Here is a 20,152-nt window from a genome sequence, read left to right as displayed (position 1 = left end):
AAACAGAGATAGTTCTTCTCAAAACCGACCCAAAAAAAAATAATCAAATGTACTTCATTAAAAATAATAAATACATGGCCAAATACAGGCGTAGTAAAACCTCCAGATAAAAGTCTGTTTTATCTGCCTGAAAGGGAGAGACATTGTAGACTAGCTTCAGACACAAAATTCCTCCAGGTGACTGAGAAGAGCAGGATTTCCACAAATTTAAAATTAATTAATATCAAGGGTAATAACCTGCAAGAGTCACCAGCCACAAGAGGGAGAAGCATATACACATGGTAACAGTTCCATGAGGAGCAGAAAAATCTCACAGTTAATCCAAGTATCATGAGACGCTTCTGCCTATCTTCAAAACCATCAGGAATGTATAACCAAAGGCAAGAAGCTGGACTTCATGGACTAATAATCTGGTCTACTGCCAGGGCATTAAAGCTGTGCAAAACCACACCAGACCACACTATGACACAATGACTTTTTTTTGTCCACACAAGTCACCTCTCTACTAATCCCCTCCTCAGACAAGAAAACTGTATTCAAAGGTTCTTCTCTCTTTGATTAGAGCTGAAATGTGCGCAAAAAGTTATGAGGAAGCTGAAATGAAAGTGAAGATAATTCATTAACTGGTCTTTAATATGATTTTAAAGTTGAACAGAAGGTGCATCTACAAAGCTTCACGCTAAAGTATCCTTCAGATTAAAGTCAAATCACCTAAAAAAAAAAGTTTTTTCAAAGTCTCCTTCTTTCCCTTTCAACTACTTGGCATACAGATTCTCCCACCTCCTCCCTCTTCCACTATAGTCTTTAATTCCACACGACCTGATCCAGCTTCCTAGTGAGAAGCATAATGCTTCCTCCCCACAGAAATGCACCAACATCTCCCCAGGGAGTCAATTCACTCTTACTGAAGTAGAGTCTATGACAGATGGGTCTGAAATGACCTTGAAAAAAAATAATGCCAGTGCAAAGGCGTATATTAAGTAAATATTTATCTAACAAGTTTGAGCAATTTTCCTTTGAGGGGAAATAAGAAAATGAAAAAATACCCAAAAATACAGGACTTAAATGCCCTTTCTTGTTGAAGTGCTGACAGCATATAACAGACAAAGACTGCTGAGTGGGAGCAACTCGGCCTGAGGAGTTAAAGCACATCACTGTGTGGAGACTTTTTAAAATCCTGTCCACTTATTTCAATAAATTACTCACTCCAGTTCCAACACGGGAGTTCTGAAGTGAGGTTAGCACAGTGATGACAGCTGTACACCCAGTCACAGAAGACTTACGTCAAGCAGACCATGACAAAAGCTCTGTTACTCAGAGAACAACTGAGGGAACAATGAACTAAGTAAGAAGTGGAAGGTCATGACCAAGATGGCTCATAGAGCCTGTAAAACCGTAGATACGGATATGCAAAGAAATCTAATACTTTAAAAAAGAAACTGCACTCAACATACATGAGCTTTACTGTAGGGGTTTGGATCTTTGATAGCTGGCAGGTATCTCCGTCTTCCCAGGATGGTCTGCACAAACCCATCTCTCCTGCAGCTCCTCACTGTCTCCCTCAAGAATTTCTGAATCCCTGTGAAAGGAAAGAGAAAGTTTTCCCTAATACAGCTGATGTTCCAGGTTGACTTCTCACTGGGGTCACTGAAAGTGGTCTGGGACACCCAAGCAGCACAAAAGTAATTCTTTAAATTTCCGAGACCCTGCCAGTGTACAAGGGCATATGATCACTCACTCAGCCTATTCGCAGCTCTGCTGGGAAACCTATTAAGACTTTTGAAGTGGAAGAGAGTGCATAGTGTCAGGATATCTGGCTGTGCACAAGGAGGTAGGAAGTCCATTCTGCACAGCACCCAGGCAGAGAGGACCATACATGTATTATTGATAATGGTGAGGTCGGGACCTGGACCAGCACTGGAAAGACAAGTAGTAGGAAGGGACTAAGTTGAAAGCAGAAGTCAGAGCCCTTGATGCCTCAGGCTGCCTGACTTCAGACTCTGTCACTTCAGATTCTAGTATGAAAGAAATTCACCCACCTGCACTTTGCAAGGGGAGGAGTGAATCCACCGAGGATGTTAAAAAGAAACTTAGGTCAAAGAAGGGTGAGACAGGGAAGAGTCCCTTTCACTGCAAGTTCAGGTAACAACTGCACTGAAGTGGAAAAAGTTAACTTCAGACAGTTTCTTTCCAAGGTTTGCAAAATATATAACATAAACAGAGCTACTCAGGATCAAGACTGACAGCATTAGTCAATTCATTAGGTATGTAATTTAGCGTGTCAGCCTGCCAATACATATAAGTGAAAATTCATAAGAAGTGAAGTTACAATATAAGGTACATTGCAGAGTTTGTATGTATGCACGTGTACCAAGCGGGAGGAAGCAGGAAGTAATTTCTAATGGTCGTGAAGGAGACACTATCCAGAAATTACTGGAGACTAAACAGACTCTTAATAGGACACCATTTCTCAGCATCTGTCTCCTAAAGAAACAAATCCTGAATCTTCAGAATATAATCTTCCAGCTCATTTCCAAGTTTTATGATTAGAGCTAGCTGTCTGTCATCCCATTTGCCCTCCATTCATTTTCTGATTGCAGCTCTACTCTTTCTATAGCCTTCCTAAAAATTAACATGCTGCTTAGAAATGCAACAATGTCTTTTCACGAAATATGGGAGAGCTGCTCTGAGCAGCTGGATAAAAATGTAAGGGTTATATGCAAAACAGTTTAAAACTCAATGAAAGCAGAAGACAAGAACAGAAGAGAGAAATGGATATATTTAAAAATTAGAAGAAGTGTGGTCTAAAGTTGTATTGCATATACTTTAAAGCTATGTGATTTAATAAGGAAAAGAGCGTTTCTTATTCAGAAAGTTAAGAGCTTTAAAATGAATCCTCAGGGCTTATTAATTAATTAAAAACCCAACAAAATAATTCATGCAATAAGCAAACAACAAGGTCCTAAAGATGAATAAAGCCAGAGTGTACAGTAAAACATTATGAAGTACCAAACTGCTGTGTTCATGCACTGGGCTTTTTCAAAATGAAAAGCTTTTTCAAAAGAGACAGGAGTAGTAGAGGGCTGAGACAACTTTAGGATTTGAAGAAACATGGACAGAAGGGATTAAAAACAACCACCACCACCACCACCACACAGCTCCCAAACAGCCATATCCGAACCTGTGTATCTTGATTTGAAGGATTCAATGTAATTGGCAGCTTCGTTTTCATCAATCCCCATCTGCTCGCCTAAAGATTTTGCTCCTATTCCATAGATGATTCCGTAGCAAATCTGCCAGAGGACAGCGTGAAGAACCACAACCATATGGTAAGCCATGCAGAGAAAGCAGAGACAGAACAAAACGTGATTCACTGGAATACAAGTGTATGGAACAAGGACAAGCATTCAAGAAGAGAGACTACCTCGGCCATTCATGCTGCTTTTCTCCACCCTCATCCCCCAAAACCCAGACAGCTCCAGTTGAAATGTAGTGAGAGTGGGATGACATACAAAGCAACTGCTGAACAGTTGTGGCCGAACGCAAACAGAAAACCATACTATTGTGACTCCCTGATGTTTTGAACACTGAATCTTCCTGCCCAGAAAGCTGCTGCTTAATTCTTTTTCCTAAAAATTACCTGTTTAGCTTGTTGCCTGGTCCTCTCTCCAACAGCTTCAGGATCAATCATTTTCCATTCTGCTGCAATGCTCTTAAAGACATCAGTACCCCCGTTCAAGGCTTGAATGAGTCGACAGTCACAAGACAAATGAGCAAGGATCCTCAGTTCAAGCTGAGAGTAATCAGCAGCCAAGATTAAGCCACCTGAAGTCAACAAGGTAGCAGAGAAATCGTTATTTCATAAATTACTCCAACAACATTCCAACCAGCATTCCATCAAGAAGGACTGAAGCTGTCCTTGGACCTTCTGCTCTGAAAGTTTTCCACAGCTATTTCTATGCAACCTCAGTCTCCATTTTCTTGCAAATACTTTTGGGTGTTGATTCTGCCACTGCTGAAAGTTGTGCCAATAAACAGGAGGAATTAAATTGGACAAATTCTTGCCTGTTTCCCCAATGCCCAGGCCTGCTTGCTTTCCATCCAGTCCCTACATCTAGAATCCATCGAAAACACACAGACAGGTATCTGTCCAGGTGTCTGTGTAAACGCCTAGCACCTGACAGGCATGATCGGCATAGAGATCAGAGCAGCAGACTTGCACTGAGCCAGGGCAGGCAACGTGAGAACTGACATTTGGCTAGAAATAACACTAGATAGAGTGCAATTCGTGTATTAAGATCTGCCTAAGTATAGCTCTTTAAAAAATATGTATTCTTAAAGAGAAAATGAAGGTGTGAACACTTGAATTATAACATCTGAATACTTTCCCCAGTTGAAACGCTCTCCTTTACTTTCTTGTGAATAATTTTGAGGGCATGCTAACTACTGCATTAGTTTTCCAAGTAGGCTGCTCAGTCAGATATATACTGTCATCAATTCTCAGCTCTTCATTAGATCTAGGATTTTTTGTTAACTATATTCTTAACAATTAGCTGGCACAGAGCAGGATCTGGGCATTACCTGGGAACGGAACAAAGGCATGCCTCATGCTAACAGAAAATGGTATTCCTCTTTCTTTGGGTCTGTCTTCAGTCTGAACCTTTAGGCCATTACGCAAAATACTGGAACGCTTTCTACATCTGTGGAGACAAAGAATGACTGTTCTTCACTAATTTCTAAAACACTTAAAGATGCATAATCATTTTTGCCACAAAGAATCAGTGAAAACAAGTGAGACAGTAGCCTCCAGTCCACTCTTCTGGATAATCCATACCTAAATTCAACCATGGGGGAACTGGACAGAGGACAGAACAATGTACACCTGAAGGGATTTACTGACTCTGAACAGATTTAGGGATAAATCTTCCTAGTACATTCAGGGTTTAGTCTAGAAATTGGATAATTCCACTCCAAAACAGTTAATATGAAAGGCCCCAGATCTGTGATGGGTGCACGCCAGAAAGACAGCAAAGGAGTCCTACAGGAATCCTAAAAATTCAACGAATGCCAAGTCTTCTCTCAACATCATGCTCATATGCAGAGTGGCTACACCAGCCCATAACTAGTAGGGACAGAAAAGATTTCCCCCACAACATCAGCCTCATGACTGCACGCCTGCGTGCGTGCGTGCGCACGCGCGCGCACACACACACACACACACACAAGTAAGCCTGTAAAAGCAGAGCACAAGTTGCAGAAGACATGCTCATAAAACACTGCACGTTTCCTCTCTACAGACTGAGCAAAAAATTGCCTCAAAGCAAACAGATTTTCTTTTTCCAGAAGGCCAGAAGTTTACAGTGGCACCAGGTGCTCTGTAACCTCTCCGGGCTTGCTTAGCTTTCCTGTCCCACCAAGTCACTTGTAGCTGCAGATGGAACTGTATCCATCGGCGTACCCACTGAACAGTGCACAGCTGTGACACCCTTCACACTTCCTACTCCCATCAGCACCAGTTTACCAGCCAGCCTGTTGGGTTCTTCACTGGAAGTGCAGTCAAAGGCCTTTACAAGCCCTTGATGTCTGGGTCAGGGATCTGAGCAATTTCTTTGTCAGAATGAAAAGGTATCTCTGAGATCAAGGCTAGTTTCAGCAAAGCAAGGCATGGAAAAGACATCATGCGCTCGTCCCTTGTGCACTCCCTTTTCTTCTTCTACCTTTTCATTTCAGGGATGGTGGGGATCAAGGAGATGAAAGATAGCACAAAAATCACAGAAATAAATTTTCAAAAGAAATAGAGGTGAGGGACAGCATATGGGAACTGTAGAGAATCACACTGTCCAGCAGAAGTTCCCAATTTAGTTGAATGAGTAAGGGCTTTATACCATGATCTAATGTAGCTACACTCATTTGGTCAGAAGCTTCTTCCAACAAGAAGAAGGAGTAGTAATAGTAATTACTAAGATAAAAGACAGTTTGGACCAAAGTTTGGAAGGCCTGTCAGACTTAGGCTGCATGACAGCTTCTTTTGTGCCAGCAGTCATTTCTGTGCCTTTAGGATTGCTCATCGTCCTAACACAGTGGCTGCTTAACTAAAGAACGTAGTCTCAAAAGTCAGCCTGACAAGCTGACCTCTCTCAAAGTTCAGCATGCACTCCATTCCTTTGATGGGCTGCTTCTCTATAGGGAAGACTCTAAAGAACACAGCCCATTCTCCAACTGTCCTGCAAAGCTGCTGCAAGCCTGAGCACTGACAGAGCTATTTCTCAGAACGACATTTCTGCCTCTATGGCTAGGCCTGGTTCTTCTCCTGAAGAGCGATGGACAAGATCTTGCTACTCCTGGGCTCTCTTCCCATGACCTACTTCAAGGAGCAAGGATGTTAGACACATGGTGGTAGAAAAAGACAGATAGAAGGGCCAAAAAATTTCTGGAAGTTCTCACATCTTGCTATGGGAAAAAAGATGATAAAAGTCTCTCAGGTGACATATGTGGGACAATAACCTGAATGGAAAGAGAAACTGAAAGGACAGAAAACCACCACCAAGTATAAAGCCCCAAAGCTCACAAGCTAGCTGCTAAAAGATCCACCTTGATATCTCACTAGACTTCCACACAACTGTTTAGGCATTGGCATCTAATGCTGTCAAAATAGGGTGTTTGGTTAACCAAAACCAGACTTAGAAATCTTTTTCTGCTACCTGGTAGCTTTTGCAGGATCATTATCACAAATGAAATTATTAACAAAAATGTAAAATATGTTCACCCACGTTCCCTTACACAGGGAGCTGCACAGCATAAAACAGATGAACTTCCTTCTACTTCTTCCACATTATCCTATCTTCTTTCAGAGCAGCTCTTAGAAAGTCAAACCAGATCTTCGTCACAAAAGAACTTCAGTTTAGTTACTTCTCACACTCAGGCTTTTCATCCAACAGTTGGGAGCACAATGCTAATCTCATTGTAGGGTTTCATAAAGAATTTCAAAAAGCAAGTGGCTACATGGAGCCATGTGCTGTTAGTAGTATTAGGTCTTTCATGTGTCACTGATTTTTAGGTATTTATTCCCCTGAAACTGTAAGAAAAACACTGAGTAACAAGTCACACTGGCATGACAGCAGCCACAGGTGAAGTCAGAAAAATTTGACAACTCAACCACATTAAGATCAGAAGAGTAGGCAGAAGCTTTGCCAAGATCCTCCTACCTGCCCCCAGAAACAGCACGACAATTAACATTTCCATGGGCTCGCGAGGGTGGGCTTTCTTCAACCACAGTTGGCATTTCAATCTCAAAATCTCTTGGCACGTTCTGGATATTTGGCTCTGTGAAGGTTATTCGACCTGAGAAGGAAGACAAGGCAGAACTAAGTAAGGGTCCAAAAGGAGTCTCCTTAACTTAACACAGCTGAACACACATCTGCATCTTCAAAAAACAAGGGGCAGGAGGGTGCGACAGGACATGACCACTGAGAAAACTGAAGAAAAGGAAAAATAATTTGGGTTGAATGGGTTTGAGATGGTTCCCCTGCAACATTTCTGTATCACTAATAAGAAACTCCCAAATCCAGAACCTGTTTTGGGGTCAGAGATTTACATGCTAATATGTGCAATAAATGAATAATACTGCTCGGTGAACACAAAAGCTATTTTAATACATCTAGACTTTTAGGGCAGATTCCTGTGAAATAGGTGTTTCAGTATTTTAATTTGGTTGAAATAGAGAACAGGCTTGATTTCCTATCTTCTCCCCATAGAAAAGCTGCCCAAACACACACACGAAAAGAAAAAAAAATCAGTAAGAAGTGAGGGTTTAGCACGCATTTCTTTACCTGTAGCTGTGTGAGTCTGTGACACTGGATATATCCTTTCCATTCCCAGCGCAGAATTCAATCGCTTTTCCCTCTGTAGTGGAAACACCACTTTAGTAATGGCATTGTTGATCCTCCTCCATTCCAGTATCAGCCCTGGCAATGGGTGAAGTGTCTTTAATTTCTCTAAAACATCCTTGTGGGGAGAAAAGGGCACAACTATAATTAACTGCCTTAAAAGCTTTATAAATAAAGTTTTTGCAGTTCCGCAGGAAAAAGTGACTCCTTCACCCACAGTAAGCTTCCAGTGTCACTGCCTTAAAATTGAACAGATACCCCCTCCAGTTATAGCAGCTAGACCTGGGCGATCAAAGCCCCATGAGACACAGCTGCAGTTTTATTACACACAAGGTGGCAATCACTTCTCTTTGGACTTTTGCATCCTCATCACCACTTGCAGTCTGCACCAACCAATAAATTACCTGAAATGGTCAAATAAAACATCACTTGCCATAGATCACCTACGTTGTCTCCTCTTGCCCAGCATTAATGCTCCTCCTCCATCTTGTTGCATATTTTTCTCCCTGCTCTCTCCTATCCGTACACTAGGAACACATAAAATGAAGTCCTTGACCATGCTCCTTGAAAGACAAAGTTGATCACTAGCAATCAAATCCTTTCAGTTAAATCAGAAACATGAAGGGACTAACAAGTATTTTGAAAGACAGTGGCATGCAAACATTTCTCAAAATAATATTTTTTGTATGCAGCAGACAGCTGCAGTCTCATCCCTCCATGTCGCAAAAGGAGAAAATCCTCACTTTGCCTCTTGCTCCCTGCTCTGCCACCACCACTGCACTCAATTCTTCACTGCCTCTTGAGTTTCAGAAATCAATACTTGTCTTCCAAGCACTCACTACACTCAACAAGGGGAAACTAAGAAAACAACACAGATTAATGAGTCCTGAAAACAGGGAACATATATATCTGCTAATATTACTTGTCTGGCAAGAGCACCCATTAGCCTGCAGCAGTTGGTATTAATGCAGCTCCACAATATTTATCCACTGGCAAGCACGTCAATAGCCTTCACATATATACAAGCTTTTGATATAAAAAATTTGATAAGCCATCAGATCTGCCATTCTGAAGACAAATTCTCTGAAGCACAAAATACAGATATGGTAGTACCAGACAGAGAAAATACTGTATTTAACCACCATGGTATTTAAGTATCTTTCAAGCTGATGTTGAAAAATTCTTCTACTATTGGCTTTACAAAATTATAGTGCTATTTTGGTCTTACACACAGTTTGGGAAATAAAATTCTGCCCAATTTATTCTCATTGAAGCCTGCTATTTATAGTCATGGCCTCACTACACTCAGGCTTTAGGAGAGGAGGAGGAGTTAGTAACTGCTAACAGAGAAGACAGAATCCAGTATGAATTTCCAGTGGTAACTGGAGGAGCAAAAGGCAGTTAAAATTTACTTTCATTTAAGTCAGCATACCTAACTCCAATGGGTCCAAGCAGAAGATGTGTGAAGTAAGAGGGAGTTAGTTATTTTTACAGTCACTTTCAGACTACAGCCAGACTTTACTGTACCTTGGTTGTACTGAACTGCTTGCTCAACCTAACCCTGTTTCCTTTAGCAGTTGCTCTTCTGGTGTAACCCAGAGTTTTCTTGTTCCCTTGAACTTTCACATCTCCATTTTGTGGCAACTTCAGCTCCAGGAACAAAACCTGAAAAAGGCCAGCATTTCAAGTCAGTTTCTGCATGCTGCTCCTAGAGGAAGACAAAAAGCGACTGAGCACTTAAACAGCTTGTTCCAACCAAAGGATAGTATGAATGCTTCAGGTAATTAAAAAGCTGATTAAAGATCTCTGCTATCAAAGTCATCCCTCCTCACTTTAATTAACTACAAAATGCAATCTAAAAATCTCATTTTCTAAACACTGTAAGCTTGACTTCAGAGGTATGTTCTTAGAAAAGGTAATTAACTCCATCCAATAAGTGAGGTTACTGCTGACAGTCAACTGTAATAAAACGTGATGTTAAAACGACTAAAAGTGAGAAGAACATTGGTGAAAAAAAGAAGTGTTAGCAGGGAGCAGGCTTCAGAGCAACATGAATGACACAGAAGGAGGTGGTCACAAATACCTTTTATAGAATAGCCAGAATGTTAAGTTTTTCTAAAAAATTGCCAAGAACTGGAAAATGACTGGTATATGCTCACTTGTTGACAGATACAACACAGCTTTTCATTTTTCATTCTATGTTTCTATGTAGCATTACACACTATTGAACAGCTATTCCATTTCATTTCACAGTTGGCAAAAGGGAACAAAAACTTCACTTTCACACATTTATGTAGCACAAAACTTTTACTGACACAAAATTAAAAGGGTGAAGCTCTACTAACCTATATAAGACACCTTACATGATTCCTAACAAAATTTCCACGTGAGAAACAAGCTTCTGTAGTTCAGAAAACAGCATTTCAGAAAAAATTTTCCTTCCCCTTTTCCATGATGCAGAGTGAAATTGGAGCCGAGCATTATTTCAGGAGCTCTAACTCAGACTACTGTTGCCGAGCAAAACTTCTGCATTTGAAACAAAGGAGGACTATTTCTGTGGAACTTCTTTTAGTGCTGGCTGCAAATGGCTTGCAAATTTTGACTACTTCCATATAAAGTATAGCCCCTCAGCAAGAAACTAGTATAAAGAGAAAAAAAAAATGGGATAAAAAGCATGCACAGCAATTATAATCTATTCCTATGATTCCATGTAACATACATTATAGTAAAGTTCTTCAGGAACAGAAGTATTGCAAATTTACATAGAAATCTGTTTCTTAGGCTTTCAAAAAAATCTGTTTTATACAGGTTCCTAAAAACAGACAGTAGTTAATTCAAAACTTTTAAAGCAGTCTCTCCTTCTCTTTCATGACTGTGTAGGGACAAGGGCAACAATGCAACTTATTCAGTACAACTACTCTTAGACTCAGACTACATGATATCACATCTCGTGTGCAGAATACTGGTACTGCAGAAAAGCTTCTCTAGTCCAACATCATTCATCCAAAATATTCCAAAAGCCATTTAATTGGCAGATCATCTCATGCACCATGAGAAGCCAAGGTCCTATACAAACAACATGCTTATTTCCACTTGATTTTTATTTCCAACATGCTTACTTCCACTCCTACCTTCTTTATTGCTGCTGAAGTTAGCAGAAATCAGAATGATCAGTAACAAGCATGAGATGCACAGCACCTTGCAGGCAGCAAGCTCATAATGAGCGTAAAGACAAATCAACTCTGAGCAGAGTTCAATTTGCGTTCTGTGTTTTCTTCATGTGCATTCTGCCCAAGAAGGTTCTTTCTTAAGTCTAAGCAAAAGCCTTTTGAGGGTAACTTCTGAGAAAGTTCTCCCCCTCCCACCCTAACCCTCATATACCTCTGCAATGTCATCAGGGCTGGTCAAGGAGAAGCTGTGGCCTGCCAGCTGATACGCCTTGGTCTCAATCTCGCTCAGTTTGGCTTGCATGACCTGTTTCTGGGTTTCATATGCTGTTGTGCTAAAACCAATGCCATTCAGCTCCAGCAGAGCCAAGCAATAATGGGTGGGCATCTCCACTTTAGAAAATACTTCTGTAGTAAGGAAAAATCCCAAGAAAATATTTTATAACATCAAAAACAGATCAACTACAGATCAACAGATTCATTAAAAAAAACCCTGGGGAATTCCCAGTTTTTAAAATCCTTAATGTCCTGACACACTGAAATCTTCTAATATAGATCTAGTTTAAATACTTTTGTTTCTGGAATATTTTATAGTAAGAAATATTTCATAATAAGAAGTATTCCAGAACTTTTTATCACAAAAGTATTAAACAGAATAACAACTTCTGTCAATTTTTTTTTCTAAGAAATACACATTTCTTTGTATATCAACATTTTATAAACCACAGACATGCTTAATGTAAAGCTTTCTAACCTGATACACTTTCATTCCACCATCCACATCTTTTAAAAATGTTCTAAGGTTTAGTTGTCACGATCATAAATAAACTTGCAATAATAGACTTCAGTGAGACTGGACCTTAATCTTAGGCTTTGGATAAAATTTAGGGGAAACGTTGTAAAGCTTACCAATAGGTATGTGCTTTTGGGGCTTTTTTTGTTTGCTTGTTTTTAAAGAGAGACAAGCACTCAGCAAATATTAGTGCAAACATACTGGATCATTCACTATGGGATCACAAAAGTTTCATGGACACAACACATACGTGGCAAACAATGCTACACTGGCAGGTCAAAGAGCAAATCTCCTTCAGAAAACATCTGAGGAAATGCAAAAGCTTTTGAAAATGTTCATGAGAAACCACAGACAGACTCACAAGCCCCCTCAGAATGTACAGGAGGGAGGTAAAGATCTGCTTGATTCAGAGACTTAAAATAGACTCTGCTATTGCCTTAATCAATGGAACTGGTGGATATTTGGGATATAGAAATTGTATTTTAATTTAAAAATTAATTTAATCTTTTGACAAAACAGATGTACTTCCAAGGGAAGTTCTCTCTTTTCTTTTAACAAATCAGCATTTTGCCACAGAATATACTTAAATAAGAACTTCCAAATCTCCTCACTTCTCCACTGATCATTCAGCTTGTGGTAACACAGCTACCTTTACTCTCCATCTTTGCCCCCCGGTGGAGGAGCTCTCTTTACCTGTCAGATTTTCCTTCTGTAATTCATGATGGAGTTGGTTCATGACATTGAAGATAAGCACAGACTCTATTGCTGCTCTGTACCGCCCAGAATGATCTCCGCTGGCGCTAAGCCCCAGGCTCTGCACCCCTTGGCCAGTGCCTACCCCTTCCAGTAGAGGTAGCTCGTTGGGGAGAAAGTTAGTCACCATGTTGTGAAGCGTACGTTCCTTAGAGCCAGAATCAAGCAGCCAACATGCAACCTTAAAAAAGGGAGACCTCCATGAGAACATTTTTCCATTTTAGTCATAATACCATGTAAATATTTAACTGGGAGTTAATGCAAGATTATAGTGCAGATTATTTTTCTTGATTTGGCAGGCAGACTGGAATAATTTGTCAAAAACTTACATGATTTCAGATAAAACCTTCGAGAGGGCGTAAGTCACTGAAATGCTTCATTCTCACTCAAAGTTAATTCTGCACATTTGAAAACCTTACCCTCTGTCAACTAAACACATCTCAAAGTGTTGTCCTCAGGTTTTTTCATTTATTAAAACCCAACACAAAGGAGATTAAATATGAAAATCAGGATCAAAACGTGTTTAATCTGAAAACTGACTTTGTAAAAATCCGAACTTGCTATTGATCTAGAATATTAGTCATGCTGAGCTCTCCTATTTTTTGCACATCAGCACTAGTACCAAGAATTCTGCAAGGCAAATTTTATTCTCGGTAAGCCTCATACCTCCCACTGTCTTCAAAGCCATTTCATTTATAGCTATATTTCAATTTCTTGTGTCAAAACAGGACGAAATACAGGTTTCTGCATTGTCTCTGCCATGCAAGCAGAAGGTAAAAACCACATGTATATGTACAGGTGTGGGGGGGTGTGTGTGTGTGAGAATGTGTGTGTATGTGCATGTATATATATTCATTGCATCACTAAAATGAACAAATATGAGCATGACTCCATTTAATACGTGGAACAGCACAGGGAGAAGTTCTACTTTTATTGCTCTTTAATTTTATCCTAAAACTATGTATTGGTATGAAAAGCTAAGTTTGTCCTTGAGTTCAGCAGCTTAGCTACTTAGATGCAGACTTTAATATTGCCATGATGCTATTCAGCCCATGTGTGATGCAAGCTTTAAAAATCAACACCAAAAACTTCTATGCATCTAGAGCTTTTCCTAACAATGACAAAGGCAGCGCTTTTACCTCTTTATAGTGTTTCACTTGAGTTACAAATGGTACCTGAACCTTTTGAAATTACATGTAAACTTTGTTTTGAGAAAATAGTGGTAGCAAGGTGGTCCATACACATAGTGGGTAAATCTTTTGCTTACAAAGCCTTCTGCTCTCAGAATCAATAATCTGACCAGAAGCACTTCTCACATTTTAATCCCAGGCTTCTTATAGCAACAAAACAAGAGCTCAGCTCTGTCCACTGGGACAGGGGAGAGATTTAAACTCATCCTCCCCACCCAAGCAATCAGGTGTGAAAGATGAACATGTTAACCTGTCACTGAACCTGCTCTGTTTCTCTTGCAGGCACTATGAATACACATAGCAAAAAGAAGTCTCCTGTAAATACTGTTCTAGATTTCTCACTGGAAGAAAGTTTCACTAAACTCCCTGACAGGTATGTGTATTCAAATCTAAATAACAGAAGGAAAGCACCAGAAGGTACTGCTGTCTTTCCACTGGTGTGTTTAAACTATTAGTTTTACCCAAGCTAAATTTCTTAATCCTGCAAACCTTTGGGTCCTCAAAACTTCCTTCCAAGGAGATGCCACAAGCCATCACCAGAGTCTTATAGTGCTGAATGAAGTTATACATGACAAGTGAGCGCTCCTGCTTGGGCTTCTTCTGCAGGTGCAGTTGCAGATGATACAGTCTCTCTGTTACAGATAGGTTTTTGTCCAAAGGTGGCGGTGCCAAACTCATACTGATTTCTAAGGCAGGAAATAAAAGCAGAAATCATTTTTTCACCCACTGCGTGATAAGAAAGGCAAGAGAAAATCTTGCATGCAATCACCTAAAGCACAAAAACCACAGTTGGACTGTGAACAAATAACAATAAATCTATACCAATATTATATATTTTATCAAATCAGACAAGGCTCCTAAAAGCAATATGCTTTGTCTGTACTACTAAACAAAGGAGAGCCAGGAATCAAACCCTAGCCACAAGCCCACGTAGCACAGATTGGGTTATGTTCAGCATTCAAGTGTCAGATTTGTTCTAGAGAGCAAATATTGGAAGAGGTTGAAAGACAAAAGCCAGTAAGCTAAAGAGAACATGGGAGTAAGCTAACATTCTAGCAATATGCATGCTCAGCAGTCCAGTGCTTAGGCCAACTACCTGGCTTTATTATATAGCAGTACCGATATATCCACAGCAATGTGTTCAAGGGTGTTCAACACTTAAGATTGCTGAATAATATGGCTAAATCACTCCATCACACAACTGAGCTGCGTTTGGGACACTTAAAACACTTCCAAGAACCTATCTGCTGAAGGTACTTTCTTGAAATGCAGTGTCACGTAACGCAGCACAGCCTGTCTGCTCACTTACCAGTCTGGTCTTGTATCTGCTGCAAAGAGATATAGTAGGCATCTTTTCCACCCCAACATACTGCCAGTCCAACTACCAAGATGTCTTCGCAGCCTTGGACAGGAAATCCGTCATCTTTAACTTGCATCCACTGAGGAGAACTTACTAAAGGAATAATTTTTAAGTTACAATTATAAAATGGCATCCATAAATACAGAACAGTTTGGATCTTGAAAATGTAAATGCATAGTTGAGCCTAAATTTCTTAAAAGTTAATATATACCTTCATTTTTATCTATAGGGAGAAAAATCTGTGTTTCATCTGGGGAAAAAAACCCAACATGCTTAGAATAGCAAAACTTTCTCTTAACAGATACAACCACCCATATAGCATCCCTGCAAAACTCTGGCCTTTCCTAGCAATCTCTTCAAGAGTTGAGACAGAAATGTATTCCCTCCTTTCACTCTAAAAAACATTTCACATTTGTCTGTGAAAAATATATTTTGATAGTTAGGAAATTTTGTTGTTGTTGTTATGGCAATATGACAGCAAAGAATCTAACTCTGCTTAATCTGGTTATTTTAAAGGAAGAATGTTTGTACAGCAGCAGCAGCAAACTGCAGCATAGGAATACTTCTGTGGAAAAAAATGAAGCAATATTGCAACAATCCAGAGACTGATCTGAATTTCACACATGCATATATTGAACCAAGTTTATGCAAACTCGAAAATATTTAACCTCGGTTCAGAGGCAATCCCGCAAGTAACTCTGCTCAGTGGAGACTCTGAACAATCTGTACAGTTAACTGTTAAATATATTACTCATTTTAAAATATACTGAAACTTGTTAATGACACGGAAAGATACACATGATAAAGGGACTGCACAACACAGATCCATTTCAAAATTAGATACACAATGAAACATTAAGAATATTTCGATGCTCTCACATACAAACAAGCTGCTAACACTTCATTACTATCACCAAAGACCTACCAATGAGATGCTTGACACCGATTCTCCATCCTCTACTAGCACTCAGCTCCTTTGCTTTACTGAGACTGACAATACTCAATTAGTATCAGTAATTTTCCTCCTTTTTTGCAAACCCTTTCCTTCTCCACTACTGCTTTAAGCTGAAGACGCCACCCTGCTGTTCACAAAATAACGTGCTGGAACATGGAACTGACCTTTTTTGAATTTGCCACCAATCGTTGATTTGGGAGACAAAAGACATTTTGTTCTTTCGCATGCCACTGAGATGGAGAATCTGCTTTTCTCCTTCCATTCTGCAACAAAAGTCTGGAAAAGTGCCTTGTCGCTTGCTACATCAATAATAGTGAAACTTTCAGCGCTTAAGGGAATGAGCGGAAAAACATCCTGAGATAGCTGCAGTGAAAAGCCTTGGTCTATAGCGGAATCATCTTTTATCTCATCAGTCTCAATTGGGTCTATACTCCCAAGACTGACCTGGAGTGTTTCTACCTGCTGCTTTGCATTGCCCTCACTATTCTGCTGTAACTGAATCACCTGCCTTTCATTCACGCAGGCGACTTGTCTCTTCCTTGCAGATTTCACAGAAAGAGAAATAGAACTCTTCGGAAAAAGCTCTTTGGGGGGTGTTGGAGGAATAAACCCATTATTACTGTCTGGTGGAGGACAGGATGTTCTGTCGCTTCCCTTGAGTGGAAGTGTCATGCAATCTGTTTTCTGAAGATCCAAGTTTTCTGTTTTGTTTTCTTTAACTTTGAAAGAGCTTTTTAAATCCTGGAAAGTGGGCAAAGGCTCTGGCTGACAACAGTCAGATTCAAAAACTGGATCTGGCTCTTGATTAACAATAGGAGCAACTAACTTTCCTTTCAAACAGGAGCCTATTGAAACTGGTTCAATGCCTGAAGGACTCGGCCATTTGTCTAATACATCCTGCAATCCTGGGCTTAATTCGAATGAGTGTTCAGTCCACACCACTGGATGGGTTTTCTTGTCTAAAGCTTGCTGGCTTCTCTGGAGCTTTTCACCTCGATCTCCTACTAATTCCTTTGGTCTGAAGTCATTGTTACAAATCACTGGGTTTCTTAATCCTGGCTGACCATGAAATGTAGAAGGAAGATCTTCCAGGAAAGATGGGGAATTTGCATGATCTAAAACTTCAGCTATTAGGTCAGAGAATGCTAGAGACACATCTTTACGCTGCACAGGAGCCTCATGCTCTTTCTGATTGCCACTGACATCAAATTTATTCTGAACAGGTCTTAGGTTCTGCAAAAGACCATCTGGAGGAAGCAAAGCCTCTTGCTTCTCCACAGGCTCCTTTCTGTCAGCTTCTGTGATGTGAACAGCTGAAAGGTCGCTGACATTACTGAAGCTATCATCAAACAGCAAGCTATCGCTCATATTCAGGCTTGTTTCGGGGACAGGATGGCATTCTACTTGTACAATGTGCTCCCTACCAAAAGGGGAGATTGTTTTATTACGGTCTTTAGACACACTCTCCCCTTTCACTGAATTTTGGGTCTGGTAATCTTGTAGAAAACTGTGTAGCTGGGAGTCGGTCACAGAGAAATCGCTTTCTTTAAGGCAAGGTGCAGATTCCATTTCCTTCACTATGGGCTGTAAATTAATGCCTCCAGACTCCAAAACTTTATTACTGCAGTGCTGAGCTGTGTTTTTTGTGATGTTACTTGTTGTGATAAGACTCGATAAGCCCAGTTTCCTAACTGTTGCAGCCAGTCTTTCATCAGTAGCATTCTCAGTCCATGAAGTGCTTAGTTTCTTGGAGATTTCCTGACGTGGTATTGCTGCCAGCCCTGAACCTTGTATTCCCTGCTGTCCTGTGATTCCACCTGCTCCCTCCTGTTTTATCATCATCTCGGTTTGAGTATCCAACTGGAAGCTGTCTTCAAAGTCTCCAGAGTCAGAAAACAGATCAGAGGATGGACCGTTCTGAACATCATCTGCATTGCAAATACCTCTGGATTTTACTAGAGAGTCTTTCAGAAAATTCTTAGGATGACTGTTGGCTTTCTGCAGTGCTCCAGCTTGTAACAATATTCCATTGGGCTTTTCGCTCCCACTTTTGCCACCATTCTGAATCTTAATATGGTAGGATTTATCCTCACCAGGACAAAAACGCACAGGCTTCTGTATCCTGCTGCCACCATGGACATGTCCACTTGTAGCAGTTACGTTACAGTGATCTGTGTCTAAAGCCATCTGCTGCTTACCAATCATCACCTCAGCACAGCTAGCATCTGTTTGCATTTTGTTAATTTTATTCTGCTTATCATCAGTATTTTCATTTCTCTGTGTCCTAGCACTAGCAGGTATTACTAGACTTTCTACATTATCATGTGTTTCCACATTGATGTGTGGAGTACCCTGCAACATAACAGGTGCCTGAAAACATGCTCTCCCCTTAGGCATGCCTTCATTAGTGGTGGTAGGCTCTGTAAATAATCCTTCCATCTTATCCTTCCTCCCAAGATTAATTTCCCCTATCTGTACAGTATTTGAGTCTTTACGAGTTACAGACCCTGTTTCCATAAATTCCTTATTATTTTGGTCTGAAAAAAAAATATCTTTAGAGATGGTGTGGTGGAAAGCAGGTGGCTTTTGTATGTCTCTGCTAAGCATACTTGAATCTTCAAGAAGTGACCTCTCCAGTTTTGAAGCAGCATTTTTGTTCCTAGTCCGGTTTAAATGCATGTCCATACTTTTTATCAATCTAGAGGCTGAAGACTTTGTTCTCAATGTTGGTGTTTTTCCTTGTTCAGTAGGGAGTTCTGGAATTGCTCTCCTGGAATCAGTCTTGGTTTTGACCAGAGAAATTCCTTCTATGTTTTCATTATCTCTGCACATATTTGGCCGCTTTCTAGCACTGTACACAATATCATCATTGCCTTCCTCTGCTCGAGCCTGTGTCCTGCCTGGGACTTCACACTCAAATCTGGAGTTTTCTGTACTACCGCTTAGTTGCCTTTTATAACCCTTTTTAATATTTGATAAGTTTCCAGTGTGAGAGCCAAGGCCATTATGATGTTGAACTCTGCACCCTTTTTTGTTTAACACCCTAGAAGGCTCAGAAGACTGCTCTCTATTTGATCTACGCAGTCTGTCTTCCAGTTCTGACTCACTGCTGATCATAGAGGACGTATCAGACTCGAGAAAGGACTCTGGGTTCCACTGCACTCCCATCAGTGCCAAATCCTGCTGGAGAAGTCCCCTGGCTTCCTCCACAATGAGGGAAGCTGCTCCTCTTTCGGTTAAGCCTTTCATTCCAGCCATCCAGAGGCTGCGCACAGTCCGACGCTCCTCTGCTGATTCTTCATCTTCATCCACAGCTCTACGAACACTGTGAGAAAGGTAACAGACAGATAAGAATCATACAATCATAGAATTGTTTATGTTGGAAAAGACCCTTAAGATCATTGAGTCCAACCATTAACCCAGCACTGCCAAGTCCACCACTAAACCATGTCCTCAAGCACCACATCTGCACGTCTTTTAAATACCTCCAGGGATGGGGACTGAACCACGTCCCTGGGCAGCCTGTTCCAATGCCTGACAACCCTTTTGGTGAAGAAATTTTTCCTAGTATCCAATCTAAACCTCCCCTGGCACAACTTGAGGCCGTTTCCTCTCGTCCTATCAGTTGTTACTAGGGAGAAGAGACTGACCCCCACCTCGCTACAACCTCCTTTTGGGCAGTTGTAGAGAGCAATAAGGTCTCCCCTCAGCCTCCTCTTCTCCAGGCTAAACAACCCCAGCTCCCTCAGCCGCTCCTTGTAAGACTTGTGCTCCAGACCCTTCACCAGCTTCGTTGCCCTTCTTTTGACACGCTCCAGGATCTCAATGTCCTTCTTGCAGTGAGGGGCCCAAAACTGAACAGAGTATTCAAGATGTAAACATTCATGCAGAAAATAACAAACAACACAAGGAGCTGGCACTATTCTGCTCTGCTCCCATTTCAATTAGCTTCACAGCTTCCGAGCTTCACAGAAGCACTATATCCAAAATACAATGCACGTAATAGGAAATAACCATTTCATTTTTCTATATGTGAATTGATGTCAAT

The 20,152-nt window shown here is 40.6% G+C and overlaps 1 protein-coding gene across 1 annotated transcript in view; it reads right to left on the bottom strand.

The window, feature by feature from the left end:
• POLQ (DNA polymerase theta) overlaps nt 1-20,152 on the bottom strand; it is a 54,577-nt gene that overhangs the window by 6,471 nt on the left and 27,954 nt on the right. Inside the window, exons 16-27 of the mRNA XM_087756434.1 lie at nt 16,269-19,429; nt 15,099-15,242; nt 14,279-14,475; nt 12,540-12,780; nt 11,268-11,461; nt 9,414-9,551; nt 7,830-8,004; nt 7,206-7,341; nt 4,582-4,700; nt 3,641-3,825; nt 3,182-3,293; nt 1,455-1,579 (exon numbers count right to left, since the gene is read on the bottom strand). Coding sequence (XP_087612560.1) covers nt 1,455-1,579; nt 3,182-3,293; nt 3,641-3,825; nt 4,582-4,700; nt 7,206-7,341; nt 7,830-8,004; nt 9,414-9,551; nt 11,268-11,461; nt 12,540-12,780; nt 14,279-14,475; nt 15,099-15,242; nt 16,269-19,429 — 4,927 coding nt within the window. The remainder of the gene's footprint in view (nt 1-1,454; nt 1,580-3,181; nt 3,294-3,640; nt 3,826-4,581; nt 4,701-7,205; nt 7,342-7,829; nt 8,005-9,413; nt 9,552-11,267; nt 11,462-12,539; nt 12,781-14,278; nt 14,476-15,098; nt 15,243-16,268; nt 19,430-20,152) is intronic.

Source organism: Nipponia nippon, unplaced genomic scaffold (genome assembly GCF_047370975.1).
Source record: "Nipponia nippon isolate SJK-2023a ecotype South Korea unplaced genomic scaffold, ASM4737097v1 scaffold_2, whole genome shotgun sequence".
NCBI lineage: Eukaryota > Metazoa > Chordata > Aves > Pelecaniformes > Threskiornithidae > Nipponia > Nipponia nippon.
This window is presented reverse-complemented; position numbering and strand designations above follow the sequence as displayed.